The sequence below is a fragment of the Ananas comosus genome, unplaced genomic scaffold (assembly GCF_001540865.1).
Source record: "Ananas comosus cultivar F153 unplaced genomic scaffold, ASM154086v1, whole genome shotgun sequence".
Lineage (NCBI taxonomy): Eukaryota > Viridiplantae > Streptophyta > Magnoliopsida > Poales > Bromeliaceae > Ananas > Ananas comosus.
The window spans coordinates 1-21633 of NW_017891261.1; the positions used below are offsets into that span (position 1 = coordinate 1).

At 36.7% G+C, this 21633-nt stretch overlaps 2 protein-coding genes across 2 annotated transcripts; one reads left to right on the plus strand and one right to left on the minus strand.

Annotated features, from left to right (window-relative positions):
- Positions 1 to 3: 3 nt before the first annotated feature.
- Positions 4 to 12209, plus strand: LOC109704792 (callose synthase 7-like; the record flags this gene model as incomplete). Its single annotated transcript, XM_020225577.1, has 20 exons — positions 4 to 11; positions 94 to 175; positions 280 to 440; positions 545 to 668; positions 1051 to 1154; positions 1237 to 1345; positions 1440 to 1591; positions 4278 to 4387; positions 4470 to 4592; positions 4680 to 4748; positions 4873 to 5053; positions 5144 to 5255; positions 6055 to 6177; positions 6251 to 6369; positions 8897 to 8980; positions 9819 to 9931; positions 10161 to 10390; positions 10795 to 11595; positions 11694 to 11744; positions 11840 to 12209. Coding segments are annotated over 20 exons (3117 nt in total), but the record flags the coding sequence as incomplete, so codon positions are not given.
- Positions 12210 to 19080: 6871 nt separating this feature from the next.
- On the minus strand, positions 19081 to 20369 carry LOC109704791 (two pore potassium channel c-like). The gene is made up of 2 exons (XM_020225576.1): positions 19575 to 20369; positions 19081 to 19197 (listed from the first exon to the last, which is right to left on the minus strand). Exons 1-2 carry the CDS (start codon positions 20367 to 20369, stop codon positions 19081 to 19083), a joined length of 912 nt encoding a protein of 303 aa, XP_020081165.1.
- Positions 20370 to 21633: the final 1264 nt, after the last annotated feature.

A 21633-nucleotide genomic window follows, 5' to 3' on the forward strand; every position in this document is an offset into this window, starting at 1 on the left:
TTAAGCAATAGGTTAAGGCTATTAACTTAAGAAGTAACATTACCAATTAAAGATCCTTTCAGGTAAATTTCATGTTCTTCGTTCTATTATCAGGGAGAAGGATCTTTTACTTGTTCCATCATCTTCGGGCGGCGTATCGGTTATTCAGTGGCCTCCTTTTCTTCTTGCTAGTAAGGTATGCAAACATTCTTTGTTTGCTTTGTTTACATTTCAGCTTTGACTTTCAGCAGTAGATTGGGGTTTTCGAGAAAGAACAAATAATTTGTTGGATTTTGGTAGATACCCATAGCACTTAACATGGCCAAAGATTTCAAGGGGACCGATAAGGAGCTAATAAAAAAAATCGAGCGTGATAACTACATGCTTTATGCGGTGATAGAATGCTATGAAAGCTTGAGAGACATACTTACAGACCTTTTCACAGATCAGCATGATAAGGAGTAAGTAAATTCTATCCTGCTGATACATCACTGTCTGTTTTATCAGTATAATTTAAGATTTGAAGAAAAGGTTTGACTTTTACCTTTTGACATTTGGATTGCAGTCTTATCAAAGGTATATGTAAACATGTGGAATCGAGCAGAGAGGAACAGAAACTTTTGAGCAACATTCGAATGAGTGAACTGCCTCAGCTCAGTAGTAGATTGGAGAAACTACTAAATCTTTTGGTATACTTTTCAAATTTGTTCATGTTGTGCTATATAAATTGGCTTTTTTTCCCCTGCCTGGCGGCAACCCTCTTCCAAAATTTATGTGGTGTTAACCCCACTTAAAGATTCTCTGTCACACGGCGCCATGTCAGTGCCGCAGTACAGTGGTTGTTTTCTTGCTATACCGTGTTTAGGTGATCTTCCACTTTCTTTGGGTGTACAGGAATTTCACCTTTTCCTGTCAAACACTATTATGCACCCTTTTCTAAGCCATTAACGTCCCTGCAAAGTATTTTTAAGTGGGATCTGGTTTGTAAATTAAATTTTTGAGAGGGCCATTTTCAGAAAAATCCATTGATATCACCATGGCAATAACCTATGTATGACCTTTGATATGCAGAAAAGTGAGCATGAAGATCTGGAATCTGTAAGGACACCAATCATCAATGTACTGCAGGATGTGATGGAGATCATTACTCAGGATGTTATGGCTAACAAACCAGAGTAATGACCCTTCTATTGTGTTATTTTATTGTAGAATTTTGGGTATTTGATGATTAACATGTCATTTAATTTTTCCTGGCAGAATTTTGAAAGGATTCCAAGGGGAAACAACGGATAATGATGAAGAAAGAAAGCAAAAATATGAAAATATAGACCTGAATTTAATGGCCAATTCAACTTGGATGGAAAAGGTTGTGCTATCCTTCATACCGCTCCCATGAATATGAATATATTCATATATAATATTAATTTCCTTTGTAATTAAATCGCTCGTTTCATCGGCAGGTCGTTAGGCTTCATTTACTGTTGACCGTCAAGGAATCTGCAATAAATGTACCAACAAATTTGGATGCTCGACGTAGGATGACTTTCTTTGCTAACTCCCTATTTATGAAAATGCCAACTGCTCCTGAAGTTCATGAGATGATGTCCTTCAGGTAAGCTATCCTTCTGTTGCAATTTTTTGTTCTCAGATGTGAATCATACAATCACTTTTTTATTCAGGTAGCTGTTGTTATTTTTATATCTTTAAGCTAATGTTATTCTGAATTTAATGACTCTGAGTAACTTTATTTATCTTGATGTATTTACGTGTCAGTTTGTAAGGACATTGCTATTTGCTCGAGTCCTATTCTTCTTATCATCATTTTTTCCGTCGGGTTCGTTCTAGTTGCCCGTCTACACAGGCATAATGAGATAGTAACATAAAAATAGACCTTTTAGGACTACTATAATTCCTTCTTTTCTATGTGAAATAACTAGAAAGAACCGAGTAAGATATCATGGATGGGAAGCTATAATAACAAACCCATTGGAATTGATGTGTTATGTCTTTTAATAATCTGTTTTATAGTTAATCAGACTCCACCTCGGGGAAGGGAATGGCTAGAAGAGAATCAGTTAGTTGCTTATTAAGGTTTAACTTGATTGAGTGACGAAATGTAGGTTAGGATAGATAGCTAGGATACTTTAAATGAAAGTTTGCTTATTTGTATCAATTTAGAGGCTTATTAAATGCTTTCATAAACGATTACTCAAGTTCCCCAAGTCCCTTCAGATTAAGTCAACATCAATGTGGTTGTTACTTGTTAATTTTGTTCAAAGAAAAACTTTCACTCTAGAACCATATACAAAATTTCTTTCATCTTGTTGAACTTGTTTTTCTAGTTGTACTCCACTTTGTCGAGTGTACTTACTACAGAGTACAAACCTTCTTGGTTAGTTTTTTGTCGACGCTCAAGTGATATTGATGCATGACGGTTTAGGGATTTTAGGTGGTTTCAAGAATTGCTTAAAATACGGATTGGGTGATTCTTAGAAATTAAACTAAAAAGAAATAAACGACAAATCCAGAAATTCGAAAACTCAAATGAGAGATTGATAGGGAAATATCACACTTTCGAGTTTCCGCAAGGTCAGACCATTTTACACACGCGGGTGAGTCGGTTTAACTTCTTTTGATCATCAAATCTTAGTCGTTTCGTTAGAACTTCTAGAATAGTGGAACAAAAAAAGATTTAGGGTTATGGTTTAGAAAGGGGATGGAGTTAGGAATAGGATAATAGGACATTAGGGTTTTGAATTATTCGCTGAAAGAATAGAGAAATCGAAGGATTCGACGACAGCTCGTTTCCATGGAGAAGGCTTGGATCACAATCTCGATTAGATAGTTGTCGTGGGGACGGCAGATTGCAGGGGAGTGTGCCTCACGTAAGGCTTTTCCTATACGACCCGGTTGTGGGAAGATCCTGCGGATGGGTCCCGTGCGGATAGGACGATCTCAATGGCTATCTTTTATTTGTAATAGAAGAAAACGAAAAGGTAATCCATGGTACTCACTCCTAAGCCAGATTCTCTCTGGTCAACGATTTTGCGAAAGCAAGAAAAATTCACTAGGAATTCAAATAACTCAATTTTAATTAATCAAAAACATATCTTACAATGGGAATTCAAATAACTCAATTTTAATTAATCAAAAACATATCTTACAATGGAGACTCGACCCTTATGTATAGAAAGTATGAGTTAAAATGATTAGGAATACGACTACGAGTCCTAAAAAGGAAATTACACAAATTCTCATAGCAGAATTCAAAACAGAGTTTTGAAAAGGAATCTAATCTAAACCTTCCAAGTAAGCCAAAAATCCTAATCTAGTAAAACTTTCAAATTAACCCACTGAATTTGAATCAGACTTAGATTCAAGTTAGACTTTCTAGTACCGGTTCCTCGTCCAACCAAATATTCTGAATATGGTTCCAACGACGAGTGTAAGTCCAAAAAGGACCCGATTCCCCATCAGATATTACGTGTTCTATTATGCCTATTCAATGCAAAAATGGTAGTGTTATCTAAACAACGGTTAAAAACTGTATAACTTTATACAAGACCTGGTTCCAGGAAAGGTATTAGAGTTCCATAAAAAGGCACTGTAACTTTATAAGAGAACCAGTTCCAATAAGTAGTATGGAATTCCATGAAAAGACTCATGGGTTGAAGGCTAACTTTGTTAGCGTTCATAGACATCAGTGGTTTATTAACCTTTTACGCTGTTGTTGCTCATAATGCATGATTGAGTGAACAAAGTCCATATGCTTCTTCGATCATCTGCTCATGGCTTTCATTGTTTCATATGGGAGATCAAATAATAAATTTGCAGATTATTTTTCACCCATTACTTTTTTGATTGCTTGATGATCCCTAACTGCAATATCTACCCAATTATGCTGATCCCCATAGTGCAGAAATTATTTAACATCAAAATTGTTGTTTTTCTCTTGATAGCAAAAGAACTCTCTGTAAAAATACCTGGAAGTCTGGAACTAGATTTCAATATTTGAGGTTTCAACTTTCAACTCGTCATTAGTACATAAATAGCCTGATGGTTTCAAAGCTGTGGAACGTAAACTTCTATATCAATACCTTTACATTTACTTTTTGAATTTAATTATGAAATATTACACATCGAAGCATGTTGTGTCAAATTGTACCCCACTAACAGTATACTCTTACTATTTTGCTTTCATTGGATAAAATTGCTGAAAAATTGACTGAGCATCATATTGTGCTTGGGTTCTATTTTCTAGTTGCTAACTGTATCGAAACCTGTATTTCTCTGATCAGTGTTTTGACTCCATATTACAAAGAAGAGGTGCTCTATTCAGAGGATGAACTTAGAAGAAAGAACGAAGATGGGATATCCACATTATTTTACCTACAAAAGATATATCCCGGTAAATATCTAGTTCCTGATATATGCAGTATTCACATTAATAATTGTATATGTGTGATTCAATATTCATTACTTGTCATTAGATGAGTGGAGTAACTTTCTTGAACGCATAAAATTTGTACCGAAAGATGAAGATTCACTGAAAGAAAAGATGGATGATGTCCGTCATTGGGTATCTTACAGAGGCCAAACACTTGCTAGAACAGGTATTGGAGATGTCAAACCAACTTAAGAAGAAAAGAATATACTTTTCCTCACTTAAATTTGACGTAATCTTCATAAACTTTTCGTAGTGAGAGGGATGATGTACTATAGAAAGGCCCTCGAGCTTCAATGCTCCCTCGACATGAAAAAGGATTGGGGTTAGTTACATACTGCCTTTTTATATAAATGATAAGTCATTTTCTTGTTTTTGATCAATTCATATCTTTCGAAAAGTCAAACCTGGTATTCATCGACTTCCATTACTTGATTGCTGCTTTGCAGTTAATGCTGGTGGATCTCAAGTATCCTATCAAGAACAGATGGCTTATGCTGCAAAGTCTGTAGCTATTGCTGATATCAAGTTCACTTACGTTGTTTCATGTCAGATCTATGGAGTGCAGAAAGCATCGAAGGAACTTCAAGAAAAGTTGCGCTATCAGAATATTCTCAATCTCATGATAAAGTAAATAACTGGACTTTTCAAAAATTTTCTTTATGTTTATGAGGGAAGTTTCCTGTCAATTTCAACTCCATTTCCCATGAAATAATATAGGTACCCATCATTGCGAGTTGCTTACATAGATGAGAAAGAAGAGATGGTAGATGGAAAATCAGAGAAAAGCTACTATTCAGTTCTTGTTAAAGGTGGTGACAAATGGGACGAGGTATTGCTCTAACAAATAAGAGAAAATATATTTTTTTGGTCATTTGAATTTTTATTACTAATTCATTACAAGGTGAGTGTCTTGTCACATCTACAGCATTAAGAGGATGAACAAAAAAAAACAAAAACTAATTTTACAAAAATATTGCTATAGTTCTCATATCAACCAAAATTAGTACGATTCTCATTGATTGTTTATATTTTTTAAAGAAATTCTTCGAATTTATTTATATCGTCCAAAAGAATTTAGAATGCATTCATCAAAAAGCCAAATTATTTATCATCTGACATTGTATATGCATAAAAAAGAAGTAAAATAAAAAAATATTGTTTTTAATGGGACACCATGGATTCACGTCAAGCACGCATCTGTAACGTGTCCCAGTTGGACACGAGTCCGACACCAATACGTGAGGCATATAGCCGCATTCGTGATACATAGGTGTCAAGATACTTTTCTAATATCCTCTTCAGCTACACTTTTGTTCTTATTTTGAAAGTTCTGCTCATAGGATCCTTCTTCCCATGCCACTCGTTGCTTAGGTTTCTATTGTTTTCAGCTGTTGTATCTTTTTTGTTTTTCTATCACAAATAAATAGATTCATATAAAAATTGTCCAAATCAGCATTGCTTTGTGGTGGGAGTCAGTATGATTCTTCTAATCATGCTCTATTTCTCCTTCTAAATAGATTTTCGGAATCTTTCTTGCTGAAAAGCACAGATAATGTGATAGTGTGACCTTGCTTGATAATGAAATAATGACAACTTCTAGTCATTTATGGTATTTAAATTGTTTTCAGGAAATTTACCGCATCAGGCTCCCTGGTAAACCGACTGCTATAGGTGAGGGAAAGCCTGAAAATCAAAATCATGCAATAATTTTCACCAGAGGAGAAGCGCTTCAAACAATTGATATGAATCAGGTGATTTTCTCTTTCATATAATCAGTTGAATAAACTAGTATTAGTTATTTGATTCATTCATTAAATGTTTTAGGACAATTACCTTGAAGAAGCATTTAAAATAAGGAATGTTTTGGAGGAGTTCCACGCTAAAAAGCATGGAACGCATAAACCTACAATATTGGGTCTTCGTGAACATATTTTTACTGGAAGGTTAGTACTTCTTTTAGTTTATAAAGTTGTTTATGAAACTGCTGGGATAGTGTTATGGTTAGATTTTATTTATTGTTGGATTATGATTCACTATTTTGGAATATCTATTTCTAGTAGATTAAGGTTTTCTATTCAGATTATGAATAGTATTTTTCTGAATGCTTAATAATAGGCCAAGCCCTCATTATAATCATCGTTTAATTAATTAATAGATAAGAGAGTTTTCTTATCGGCTTCTAGCTTAGCTAAATTAAAAGAGGAGGTTCCTCTTTTCCTTGGAGTGAGGAGGCATCCGATAAAGGTGTTAAATATCAATTTGGTATCAGCCTTCGTGAAGTTTGAAGTCAAAGATTTCGGCTTCTTCGCATACGCATTCAATCTGGAATTAGGGTTTCCGTCGGCACCAAATGTTTTGTGTAATATTCGTTGCCGTGTCGAAATCTAGGTGTTTGATCGAGAGAGAGGCTTGTTAGGGCTTCCGTATGGGAGGATTTGGCTGAAAGGAGTAAAAGAAGACCTGCGGTTTCTGCTGTCGGTTGCCATTGACTACAAATTGCCGCACATGCTGACGACAAAGCAGAAATTATGCGTGTTTGGTCTTCTCATACTTTGGATCGTCAGAAAGCAAATCTCAACCTGCGTAAGTATTAAACCGACAGCAAGCAGAACTGGCTTAACCAATCACTTAAAAAAACACCAAATTGGATCCAACCAACTTCTTCGTAAATCGAGTTGAGCTGATATTTATTCGAGCCAAACGAAGTTGCTATATATACTGATCTAAGCCAAACCAAGTCGCTAAGGCAATCTTGAGCCGGTTTAAGATCTCAAGCTGTTTGTGAGCTGCTTTAAGTTGCTTCAAGCCTAATTTAAGCCAATTTCAGTAAAGCTAAGTGCTTCTGACTTAATTGTTTTAAGTCAAATTCTTCTTTTTAACATATATTTTGCACATGGCACCTAAATAAGGTTTTGAAAAAATCTACAATTCCGTCTGGTGATGACCAACCAAATGAGGGCGGAGCAATGTGTGATGATGCATGGCGGGTGGAGATAAAGGCATCAAATTCAGGTCATGGATACCAAAATCAGCAAATTCAAGTTGTGACAAACTTTCAGGCCTGTATAATGCATATGATGGAGCAACAAAACAATATGGAGCAGCAACACAAAATGATGGAGCAGCAGAATAAATTAATGCATGCTCTTGTGACACAATGAGAGATTTAAAACCTTCAGTGCAAGCTTTCTAGTAAAAGATAGCGCCTTGAAATTAATACCAGAAATACCGAGAGAGGACGACAGAAGCATACGAGCCTGCCAGCATCTAGATCCAGAAGGTCATGAGCTCGTTGAAACCCAGATTGTCTGACTTGATTTTCCAAAATTTTATGGTGACCACCAAGTAAGTTGGTTCTTTAAAGTAGAACAAATTTTCGACTATCATCAGACTGCCGAGGATGATAGAGTCGGATTAGCAGTGATCCACTTACGGGGGGACACAATCCACAATCCGCTGGTTCAAGTGGTATAAAGGCCAACTAGGTGACGTTCCAGTATGGCGGCAATTTTTGAGCCCTTATTAAGTGCTTTGGACCATTTAGGTATGACAATTTTAATATAGCGTTAAATGATATTCAACAGATGGGTTCAATGTAGGAATATCAAGAAGAATCTGAACGATCGAGTAATATGGTGAGAAATTGGCCTGTATGTGCCATGATGGGAGCTTTGATCGGTGGTTTGTGAGAAGACATCAAAATTGAAGTGCAAGCAGCATGTCTCAAGTCATTATTGGATGCTTATGATGAGGCCAGAGCATTGGAGGAGCGTTTCAAGTCGAGTCTTCTTCTCGATCAAATTCTCAACAAACTTCCTCTTATTGATCCTTTACTCGACGTGCTGCTCCACTACATCAAAAGTTTGAAGAACAAGAGCCGACAGTAACAAGCTCTGACAAGCCAAATTTACAAATACGTAAATTAACATAAGCACAAATTCGGGAATGATGAAAGTAAAGTCTCTGCTACTATTGTGATGAAATATGAAACCCTAAGCACAATGTAAATGCTATATCTATACATGGCTATAGACGATCCATGTGGAGACCATTATGAAGACAGAGATAGGGTGGAGATTCAAGAAGAAGGTGATGAAACAGTCGAGCATCCCAACTAGATCTATCAAAGGTTTCCTATCATGCATATTTCGGGTTCTCTCTTGATCCCGGCTAAAAGGTATCAAAAGAACCACACCTTGAGGACAAGGTGTGTCTAAAGGGGGAGGGAAATGTTACGATTAGGTTTTTGTTATTATTAGATTAGGATTCACTATTTAAATTGGAATCTTTAATTAATTAATAGATAAGAGAGTTGTCTTACCAACTTCTAGCTTAAGCTAAGTTAGAAGAGTAGGCTCCTCTTCCCCTTGGAGCGAGGAGGCGTCCGATAGAGGCCTTAAATCTGTCATACTGGTTGCTTGAAGTGCATCTAAGGCTAACATCTTGAGCTTGCTTCTGCTTTTGTTTCAGTGTTTCTTCTCTTGCCTGGTTCATGTCGAACCAAGAGACCAGCTTTGTTACTATCGGACAACGGGTTCTTGCTAACCCTCTAAGGTATGCTGCCTTTCTTTCGTAGTTTCGCCGACTCTACTCTCTTTGCATATGTATGTTTGATCATTAGCTCAATTCATAGTTAAAGATTAATTAAAATTAAGGTTTTCCTTTTGATAACTTTTATATTTGGCTGGTCCTGAAAGTTAGATGCATTTCCCATTTTTAATAGTGAGGCCAAAATCATATATTGCATCAAAACACTGGCTGTATGAATAAGTAGAGAAAGAAGATAAGGCACTGAAGCACATTGTGTAGTTGCTGGAATTTGGGATGGTGGGAGAAGTATTCAAGCCCAAAATGGCTGTTTTCGTGAATTCTTGCAGTAGCAGAAACTAGAGTACATTGCTCAAGACTATCTATTTTTGTTTAAGGTGATAGGTGACAAGGCATCGACAGCTTTTAGAACTAACGAAAAAAAGCTGAACCATAATAAACTGTTGCTACAAACTTATGGTACAAAGTAGTTGCTTTGAAATCATTCTTCACAACATTTTGCTTTAAAAAAAAGGGGAAAAAGAGAGAGAGAGAGAGTATTAGATGTTACAAGTCTTGAGGCTTAGCCCCTTAAAGAAGGCTCTTGGGGCTCACAAATTGATCTGTATGTGAGTTTGAAGCGCTGCAGAAAACTTTTGCTTGAGCTTTTATCTTTGCATGAGTTAATTAATTCTGTTACAGCACCACAAGCATTTAGTTGGTGGGACAGGAATTTGGTGATGGTGATTTGGTATATAATTTATCATTTTGTTCTAGATGGTGATGCTATAGTAATTTTAACTGCGGAATGCTGTTTTTTTGTGTATTGAAAGTTATACTAAGCTTAAACTCTATTGATATACAGGGTTCGGTTCCACTATGGTCACCCTGATGTATTTGATAGAATCTTCCATATTTCAAGGGGTGGCATAAGTAAGGCTTCCAAAGTAATCAATCTTAGTGAGGATATTTTTGCAGGTACTAAGCTTATGAGTTGCCATTTTCCCGTTAGTTATTTTTACTTTTTATAACCACCCAATTGCTCACTATTATTATAAACTTGCTGTGCCCAAACTGCCAACACAAAATGCTTAAGTTGTCATTACTAGAATGCTAGTCCTTACATACCAAAACATTGTCCCTACACTATCCGATCTGGCACTGTTGGGATATTACAATACTATGGCTAATTATGTAATTCTCTTAGGATATAACTCAACTATGCGTGGAGGAAAAGTTACACATCATGAATATATGCAAGTTGGAAAGGGACGTGATGTCGGGATGAACCAAATTTCCCTCTTTGAGGCGAAAGTAGCTAGCGGGAATGGTGAGCAAACACTAAGCCGTGATGTTTATCGGTTGGGGCGGAGGTTTGACTTTTACAGGATGTTGTCGTTTTACTTCACCACAGTGGGCTTCTACTTCAGTAGCATGGTAAGAATACCAGATTTTGGCGAAGATAACACGTCTTTAGTATTATCAAAGACGTACTTTTCGTCTGTTTGAGTTTCTGTGGAATCATTCGTCTTGTTTCATGCCATAGTTTTCTGGTAGGATTTAGTTTACTCAAAACATGATTTATATACTACATTTTCCAAAAACCAAATCCAATGGCTTAATTAAGAATTGAAATTGTTTAAGAGATATTCAAGTTCTTTTGCTTAATATGCACATCTCTTGAATATTAGACTCTGTGTGGTGTTGTGTATGTATTCATATTATGTGTGGCTGTATAGATAATTTTATGAGTATAAAATAGAAATTACGGTATCTACATGACACAGGCATGCGTATAATTGGATTATTGAAATACTGATATCGGCATTTCCTACTTGCAGTTGACCGTACTTACCGTATACGTGTTCCTGTACGGAAGGCTATACCTAGTCATGAGTGGTCTAGAAAGATCTATTCTCGAGGACCCTCGTATCCAATCAAACCTCAAGCCCCTTGAGAACGCGCTCGCCTCGCAATCTGTTTTCCAGATCGGATTACTCCTTGTCCTCCCCATGGTCATGGAAGTCGGTTTGGAAAAAGGGTTTCGCACGGCCATAGGTGAGTTCATAATCATGCAGCTTGAATTGGCCGCGGTCTTCTTCACTTTCCAGCTCGGGAGCAAAGTCCACTACTATGGGCAAACTATACTCCATGGCGGAGCAAAGTATAGAGCAACCGGCCGCGGGTTTGTTGTAGTGCATGCGAAATTTGCAGAAAATTACCGTCTCTACTCCCGAAGCCACTTTGTCAAAGGATTGGAGCTGATGATACTTCTAATCGTCTACCTAGTCTACGGGAAGTCCTACCGGAGCTCAAATCTATATCTATTTGTCACGTACACCATGTGGTTCTTGGTCGCCTCGTGGCTTTTCGCGCCTTTTTTGTTTAATCCTTCAGGGTTTGAGTGGGAGAAGACAGTAAACGATTGGGTGGATTGGAAGAAGTGGATGGGGAACAGGGGCGGTATAGGCATCGCGGTGGAAAGCAGTTGGGAATCGTGGTGGGAGGGTGAGCAGGGGCATTTGAGATCCATGAGTGCAAGGGGACTATTGTTAGAGATTATCCTGGACCTCCGTTTCTTGATTTACCAGTATGGGATTGTTTACCACCTCCATATAGCGCACCATAGTCGAAGTATTCTGGTAATAACTCCCCTTTCTACCCGCCCTTATTTTGCTTCCTTTTAAGGAAACAGCTGTAGTCGGAGCTGATTGGATGCCCTATATGCTTATTTTTCTAGGTCTATGCACTTTCATGGCTGGTTATGTTGACTGTTCTGGTTGTTTTAAAGGTACGCACTGGAACTACTACTCATTTTAAACGCGCTCTTGCTTGCTCAATTTTAAATTTAATTATGTTTCCCTCTTCTTCTTTTTTTCCATTTAGTTGGTTTCAATGGGAAGGCGGAGATTTGGTACGGAGTTCCAGCTTATGTTCCGGATCCTCAAGGCCCTTCTGTTCCTAGGGTTTGTCTCTGTAATGACCGTACTATTCGTCGTCTGTGGCCTCACAATTGGCGATGTCTTTGCTAGTATCTTGGGTTTCATGCCGACTGGTTGGGCTTTTCTCCTGGTAAGTTCGTACCTCTGTTGCTACCCCCTAACTAGGGGAAAAAAAAGAGAAAGGAAAGGGAAAAAAAAATATTAACTTAGACTCCGAACCTTTTCACGCATACAGTTCAACTCCTAAACTTACTCTCATGTACTCGGATTCGCTTCCCAACTGCTAAATATAATTTGACAACCCGCGCCCCGCGGCGCTCTCTTATAAAATGATTTTAACCCAAGGATTTAAGTGCCGTGGCACGGGATCGTGCCGGAAACTTGCCGGCACGGTGCGTGCCGAGCCGTGACGATACGTGCCGGTCAAAAAAATTCTTGTGTGCCGACACATAATAGCATAAAATATTTATTTTCTTTAGTAATAAAATATTCTACCTATTTATGTATGTTTTTTTATTTACATCTTTTGAATTTATTGAAAATTATTACTAATTTAAAGACTAGAGAGTTTTGAACTATGTCATCGACGGGGTATGTATCCGTGCGGATCCTTATTGGACGGTAGATACGCGCTCGTACCACGGGCAATTAAAACCTTGTTTTTAACGAGCCTGTTTAACTCTACTGGGTAATGCATTTTACCGGAGAATAAAATGCATTTGCAATATGAAAATCTTTGATGCCTTTTGTGGTCAGGAATTGGATTGAAAACATACAAATATACAGATAGTCGTACCTGTGCTATAACACTGTTGAGAACTATTGAAACATATTCATGCATATTCTGATTCTTTCTATTCTCTCCTTTTTTTTTTTTGTTCTTTTTACGTACTTCGAATTTTTTTTGCTTTTATGTCTTTCCCTAGATCGGCCGCACGCATTTCGCGTTTGGTAGAGATGGGTTTTGGACTCATAAGGGAGGCTGGGAGATCATATGACTATGTGATGTGTAAATCACTGTCATGGCGATCGGCATCATGCTCTTCCGCTGATTCGCGCGTCTCGCGAGTTCCAGACCGCACTACCTCTTCACGCAAGCTTCAGCCGGGCTTCCAGATCTCGAGATCTCGCGGGCAAGAAGGACACGCCTAATGTATGATGATGAGTAAATGACAAGAACAGTGATGTTTTCATTGCTCTCTTTATATATATAATTATAGTATAATATAGTAATTAATATATATATATTAACCACACGACGTGTATATTTGGCATCTTATTGATTTTGTTTGTCTGCGTCTGTGATGTATTATAAATTGTAATCTGGTAATATTTGTGATGTTTTCTAAGCTGCACTCACTTTGTATATTGTGGTGAACTGATTGTTTATGACTCTTGTGGAGTGTTAACGCTGTGAACCGTTGAGTGTGCTTTTGCGATATATCATCAGGACTCGCACATTGAAAATTTGTTTTATGCCGTCCTAGGCAAGTGATAAACGGCTTGAGAGTTGGTATATTACAAGATTCTAAGTTCGAATCTACTGATTGGTTCACATTTTCATTAAATTTATTTTTTTAAAAAAATAAAGAAACAGGGAGCAGTGTATATGTTTCTCTTAAAAAAGAAATTGCTTTATGCTTTCTTCAAAAAAGAAATTGCTTTTATGCCAATGTGTGATCATACCAGCACTGAAGCACCAGCCCCATGAGAGCTCTGCGGGGTTTGTTTGTTTTGTTGTCGTAAAACTCACCAGATAACTATATTCTCGGTTCGGAAAATAATATTTTGCTTGTTTGGTGACATAAAACAGTTTTTTCAGAAAACTTACTTTATAGATTTCGGGAAAAACTTGGGTTTTCATACTAAAAGAGTAGAATTCAACTACTATCCTTTTAGAAGGATGGAAACTTTCATCCTCCTAAAACGTTTTAGATGATAGAAATTTTAAATCAATGATCGGAACGTTAAAGTTGATTTAGAATATTTGAAGTATTTAGATATTAAATTTTATAAATTTTAAAAATTATTTACATAGTGATTAAAGATCACAAAATTGACAACTTTCGACGGCCTATATAAGACATTTGCTTGTTTAACAGTAGAGAATAATTCAAACAGTTTGAATTTTTGATAAATTTTTTTTTTATACTATTTAGATAAGTTTGATAACTACGATCATGAATTGAAAATAATCTAATATATACTTTAAAATTCTATTTTTTTTATCGTTCATGATTTTGGCCGGTTAAACGAAATCGATAAACATTTTTAAAATTATAAAAATTTAAATTTCTAGACTTATAAATATTCTAGATTAATTGTAACTATTCCGATCATTGGACTCCTATTATCTAAAATGATTTAGTAGGACGAAAGCCTCTGTCCTTCTAAAAAGATAGTAACACTTATATATATTACATAATTATTATATAATATTATTTTGAATGTCATTAATTTACAAAAGAAAATGCAATAACAATAGATGTAGTATAATAATTATTATATGTAAATAACATATAACATACTTTTCAGAAAAAAAAAAAAAAATATATATATAACATATATGATAGAAGAAACTATATGAAATAATTTTTCACTGATCTTTTCCTTGAAAACCAAACAAGTGTTGTTGAAAATTTAGTTTTTTTTTCCAACAAACAAAACACAAAAAAACGTAAAAGTTTTCTTCCACCAAAAACTCTTTCCATAATTTTACGTGAAACCAAACGGCCCCTGAGCTTCCTTGGGCGAGAGTAATACTAGATGGATGATTTCTTGAAAAGTTCTTATGTTTTATTTTTTTTTATTTTTTTTTTTTTTACATATGAGTGGTCAAGGACTTGGAGGTTGGTATTCAAAATTTCAAGTTTGAAATATACATTTTCAGCTAAATTTTAAAAATAATAAAAAAAGGGATATCACACTACCTTAGTTTTCCCCCTTTACTAGAATATTAATCTTTTCGGAAATTGAGTTTTTATGATCTTTAAAATTGTCAGGATATTTATAATGATCCTGTTAATCTATACAGGAGAAACATCTCTGCTGCTGTGTAATGCTATTATTGCCATAATCTCTAAGCCTTTTTTTGGCACTAAAGATCAAACCACAACAAAATTTGTTTATTTGGAGAGCATTCACAAAATGAAAATAGGACGAGTAGAATGAGAAATCGTTTCTTTTCTTTTTTCTTTTGTTATCTTTCCATTTTTTTTTTTTTTTTTTTTTTTGGATCAAGGGTTGATGATATGTTTGGTTGATTCCTATAAATCTAGTATGCGTAAATTACTATATCAAACAATAAAAGTGTGGCAATTTTTCATATAAAGAGGCTCATGATGTTTAACCTTGAAAGGTTCTAAGTTTACTACCAAATCTTAAAAGTTACTGTTATTGTATGAAATTCCATTTTAAGTTCACTTCAAATTTCATAATTTCCACCGAATATATTACACGTACGCCGTCGAGTAATAAAATACTTTGTCAGAAATAATATAAAGTTAAAGAAAGAACGAAATAACGCCAACTTGTTACGAATTGTAAAATCAAAATAGCAAATAAGGTAGGGCTGTAATATCAAAATTTTAATATTCAAATGTTAAGCAAGCAACTACATGTCATCACCCTAGGGGAAAAAGTTTTATTACTTCTATACTGCAACAAGTAGATGATATTTCTTTTTAAAATTTTTCGAGTAAGAAAAGAATGATGCAACTAAATGCAGCAGGAGATTGGGTTCAATAGAGGCCGATTTTGAAGGCATCAAAGCAATCATGCAAAAGAATCAGCAAAGAATGGTGAGATTGTATTTATATACAAGTGCGTACCTAAAACGACGGCAACCAAATCCGAAGAGAGCGTATCGGAAATCGGCGTCTCTAGCGGCAGAGAGGATTCACTCAGCAACATGCTTTCCGGTTCTATAATAGCTTGCTTATATACCCTCTCTGCTCGGTGCCCCAGTCGAACAACGAAATTGCGGTTTATGTACCCTGTCCCTGCAGATTATTGTTTTCTGAGAATATTTTCCGCTGATTATGAGTCAGACTGGAAAGCCTGACTCTTCCGCAGTTTTGACGGTCGAGTGCTTTGAATTTGGCGTAGATGGGCCCGAGGTCGTCACTCGCAGAAATCATTCCCTTCTCGAGGAGCACAATTATAGAAAACTCCGGCCTACTGCAGGTAAAAGTGGAGAACAAACAGGTCAGCAGCAGTTAGAGATCCCACTCAGGAAACATTACTGTTTCAACTTTCAACGGATCTGCAGTTAATCATTCAGAGATATGACTGACTGCTACTTATCATACTCCATTAGATCCAGCTCAGAAACCGGGCAAACTAATGCACTTTTAACCGCCATGGTTTTACTCGCCGTGGCAAATGCTAGATACGACACGGGGTCGTGCATGCGATGCAGTAATATTTGACTAAGACCACATGCCCGGAAAGAAAATTACACAAATTGTTGCAATTCCTCTGAGCAAAACAAAAGTACAATCTATAAAAAAAAAAGAAAAAGAACAAAAAATCGAACGATAGGGATGTCACAGAATCTTAGGGGGGGTATAAGAATCATGCGTTTTATTTACTAATTCGCTTAGCCCCTATAACATCTAATGTATATGGACATCTACATATCACCGTATAAGAGTTAACTTTGACTATAGCCGCAGTGGCATCTTTTAATAGAAGACAACTACATGTTTTGAAACTAAAGAACACGTGAATCAATCTTTTCCGTGTGCTTAGATGACTTATGCTACTAACGCAATAAAGTTCAATGTCTCTCAAATATACTGACGAGTATACGTGATGCCAACTCCCATGAAATTCTATTGTACTTTCACTAGTAGTATTCGGATGCCAACCCTAGGTCAAAGTCGATGCTACTACATCCATATTGGTTGAAGCTATTTTACTTCATACCTCAAAATCATAGGTGATTTTACGTTTTATTTATGTAATGCCAGGCAATATACGTTCTTCTCCTAGAAACCTAAATCATGAGTCTAGCCATCTGTAGAACCAATAGGTAACTTTGAAATGATTCGAACTCAGGATATAACTTACTGATGTACATTACAAATTAACCCTTAATGAACTAGAAGATCTCCAGCTCCTAACTTAAAATTGAAAATTTAGCAAAGAAGAACAAGTCTTACGGACTTAATTATACAAAAGATAATTACAGCGAGAAGAAGAAACTAATTCCCCTTCATAACAATTAACAAGCTAAAGATCAAGTGATAATCCAAGAGGAAATTTAGGCAGTTGCACTTTCAGATCATAGTAGATATAAGTGAAAATTCTCCTTTGGAAGTACGTGCTGCTGATACCCACAGAAAAACAGAGGGAGAAAAAAAAAATTCCACACAATTATATAGTTTTGTGCAGGCAACTAAAATCCTTATATATCAAATTACCATTTTTGGCAATCATCGAATACAAGAAACAAAGCCGCAACCTCTTAGCACTGTATCGTCAATAAAACTTTGAATTTTTTCAGTTGTATAATTTTCAAACTCCATGGGTAACCACTAATAAACCATAAAACATCAAAGAGTAACTCCCTATGTAGCAAGAAAAGCTATGTAAGATGAGATCGTTTACTGCTTTCACAATGCAAGCGTGTAATCAGGAGATAAAACCATATTAGATCTCCTCATCTATATCATGTTATTGGTATTAAACTGTTAAATTACAGCCTATTGCCACGCTATTTTAGAACCTTGATCTGATGGTACTTTAAAAACATTACCCTAATTCTTGAAACCCATAAGTTACTCAGACTAATATCCTTCATTTTTGTTTCTTCTTAAAGTGAAATGATAGAAAATGATCTTGAGGTAGAAGGTGCCTAGGAACATATTTTTCAAATCTTATTATTGTTAGTTAGCTTCCAAAGTTGAGATTCTTAAGAAAAACAAGAAAGTAAAACAAGTTACTATTAAGTTTTCCTTTTCTGTAGCCAAACAAAACCATTCATGTAGAACCACAGATAAACTAGCAATAATTTTTAAGGCTATCCCTGGAATCCTATCAAAATAGTTAAACTTAATAATAACAAAATGAGGAGCAGTAATAACTACGTCAACGGTGCATTCTTAAAGTCGCCCACACCAATCTCACTGAACTAGAAGAAGGCACCAAAGAACAATACAGAACCACACACTGCATAAAAATTTATAGCAACAACTAAGCCTTCAGTCCCAACTATTATTAGAGACAGCCAAGATTCTTCATCAAATAATGATTTAAATTTCCCTAATCAATTTGACCAAACAAGAATAATGCACCTAGTCCACACTATTATTTGAGTCAGCATTGTAGACAACTTATTCCTTCACTCATTTCTATTTTGGACAAGATTCTTCAACAAACCTAGCGCTGTCAATCAAATTTTGATGAACTCATCTATATTATTCCTTTACTCTTTTGCTTTTCCTTGGTTTCCCTGATCAATCTAACTAGGCAAGAACAAGATGATCAACAGACTCAGCATATGGATCCAGAGGAAAAGGAGGAATGGTTTCCAAATCAAACACCCAGTCCAATCAATCTACAACTGATGAACCCATTGTATTTTCTTCAGTATACCCTTTTACATGTTTTCCCTAATCAATCTAATTGAACATGAAGAAGATAATCAAAGGACAAATGCAGTAACACACAGGAACGAGAAATGGTCTCCTTGTCACCAAAATTCTTCATCCTATACCGAGGCTTGCCAATCAACTCGTCACCAGCCCATTGTGTTTTCTTCATTCTTTTCCTTTTTCTTCATCAAATGTGCACTTAAAGTTTGCCCTAATCAATCTGATTGAATAAGGAGACAGCTAAGGATGATACAGCATTTATCTCTAACTATCATTTGAGTCAGCATAGCAAATTAACAATTTCTTCCCACATTTCTATTCCAAAAAATATTCTTCATCAAACCAAGAGCTACAATCTAATGTTGATGAGCAAGGTCAAGATGATCGACCCTGACAATCATTTGAGTCAGCATTGTAGACTTCCTCCACTCATTTCTAGTCCGGAAAATGTTCTTCATCAAACTGAATGCTACCAATCTAATCTTGACGAACATTTTATAGCTCTTTCTTCTATTCTTTTTCTTTGAATTATTATCCTTAATGAATCTAATTGAACAAGAACAAGATGATCAACAGATGCAGCATTCTACTCATCGCCAAGATTCTTCATCTGACCAAATGCCGCCAATCTAATCTCGACAAGAACATTATAGTTCTTTCTCCTGTTCCTTTTTTTTCCTATTGTTTGCCTTAATCGATGTAACTGAACAAAAACAAGATGAGATCAACAGACACACCATTCTACTCATCGCCAAGATTCTTCATCTGACCAAGTGCCGCCAATCTAATCTTGAGAATTACCTTATAACTCTTTCTTCAATTCCTTTTTATTCTAATTGTTTGCCCTGTTCGATCTAATTGAACAAGAACAAGATGAGATCAAGAGACACAGCATTCTACTCATCGCCAAGATTCTTCATCTAACAAGTGCCACCAATCTAATCTTGATGAACACATTATAATTCTTTCTTCGATTTCTTTTTGTTCTAATTGTTTGCCTTAGTCGATCTAATTGAACAAGAACAAGATGAGATCAAGAGACGCAGCATACTAAAGCAGAGAGGAGTTGCGGTTTATTACTGACGTGACGAAGTTGGTCCTCGGGGTCCACCAGTCGAGCAGCTTATCGACAAGGAAGTTGAACGAGTGCGTGACCGAAAGCGTGCCGATGAGCAGCCACACCGACGCGAAGGCCCGCCCCGGCCGCGTCTTGAACACTTCGTCGCCGTACCCGACGGTCGTGACCGAGATCACCGACATGTAGACGGAGTCGACCCACCCCTGCGTCTCCACTAAGTGGAAAACGAGGGCCCCCGCGGCGACGGGGAGGAGGATCGCCGCGCGGCGATCAGGACCCCTTGTTAGCGGCGGCGGAGCCACTGTGCGAGATCTTCGCGGCGGCCGCGGGACGGTGACGGCGACGAGATGAGGTTGAGGAGGGTACGAGGAGGCGTGAAGGCGGACGGAGAGGGACCTTGAAGAGGAGTGCCGACCGCCTGTGGGGTGGGCGTCGCCGTAGCCCACGGTGCGAGGGGGAGAGTGAGAAGTAGAGGGCGTCGACCGTGGGGTGGTGGGCGGTTTTTGACTAAGGGCGGAGGGGCGGCTGAAGCCGATCACGCGATGACGACGGTAGATGATGACGGCCGATGGCGATAACTGCGCGCCGATGAGGACGCGGCTAGCGTGACAACGCTGGCGGTTCGGCACTGCTGGGCGGGAGGAAGTCGTCGTTCGCCTGTCGTGTCTTCGCGGCCGGCGGGCGGCGGGCGGCTCCGCGGGCAGGAGTGGTGTCGGAGGGAGGAGGAGAGGAGGAGGGAGGGGTGGGTGGGGGGCGAGGAGGAGTGAGGAGAGGAGGGGTTTCTTATTGTCGCCCATTTTGCGTGGGAAGAAGGGTGGGTTTTTGTTGGTGGTTCCGTGATTTCGAAAATTGGGTTAACTACCGAAATTAACCCCGTGAATTTGCAAAAATGGCGTTTATGTCCCTTTTATAGGGAGAAAACTGTGGTGTAACCGTGTAAGTGGGCATCTAAACGGATCCGGGTTGGTGGATCTCCCGCGCCCGATCAACCGCAAATAGGGCAGTAAGTGAGAATCGAAAATATAGATAAGTATAGTCCGCTTCGAATTCGTCCAAAAAAATAGGATTAAAATTAATTCACCCTAACTCGACAAACAACGGAGTGAGAAGTGGAGAACACCTTCTACTTCCAAATCTGTTCTATTTGCATCCCTAGATGTATGTATGTGTATCGAAGCTTAGGGGTTAGCATCGGTTCAGTCCGATTCATTTAATTTTATCAGAATATTTTTATTTAATTTTACTATTTTTAACTATTAAAAATAATATATATATATAATTATATTTAAGTTTATTATAAATTATTAATTTAAGATAATCTATAGATTATAACTCTATTATTTAATTATTATTTAATATTAAAATATTTTTTAAAAAATTTAAGTTATATATGCTAAATTACTAAATGAGCCTGAATTGAACTTCAAAAAAAATACTAATACTAGCTATAAATAGTGTTATTATTAGTTTATTATTGATGCTTGTTATTATTCTTATTTCTTAGAGTTACTTATTATTTAAAAATCATGCTAACGAACAAGCAAAAGCTTAAACTAGTATTCAGAGTTGCTACCTATCAATATAAAACTAATATTTATGCACATTATTTATTTATTTATTTTTGAGTTATATCGAGCCAAATGTGGGTAAATTGGGGTCAGTTTTTGTTCGGCTGTTTATTTTTCAATTTGAAAACATAAGTTTGTAATTGGCTCGTTTAATAATATAACGAGCTTAAGCCAATTTCGATTAAAACACGAGATGACTCGCGAACTGTGAGCGGAATTAACAATCCCATGTATACTTCATGGACTGCACCAGATATTCATTCGATGATTAGTATTTAAAAAAATTTAAAATAGATAAATTTGAACCACTGCATATAAAGATTATTATTTAATTTGTTAAAAAAATGTTAATCAAAATTTATTAATTATTGATATGTAGGACCTTTGAATAGTAGAAAACAGATCTAATTCTGAGATTTTAATTTTAATTTTTTATTGACTTTTATTTTGCGAATTAGGACAAAGGCTGAATCCTCATTTTTCAATATCAATG

Coding starts and splice junctions, on each gene's coding strand:
- LOC109704791 (XM_020225576.1), bottom strand. CDS start 20,369: ATGGGCGACAATAAGAAACCCCTCCTCTCCTCACTCCTCCTCGCCCCC. Junction 19,198..19,574: donor GGACCAACTTCGTCACGTCA/GTAATAAACCGC, acceptor GTTTTTGTTCAG/TTACATCGATTAAGGCAAAC.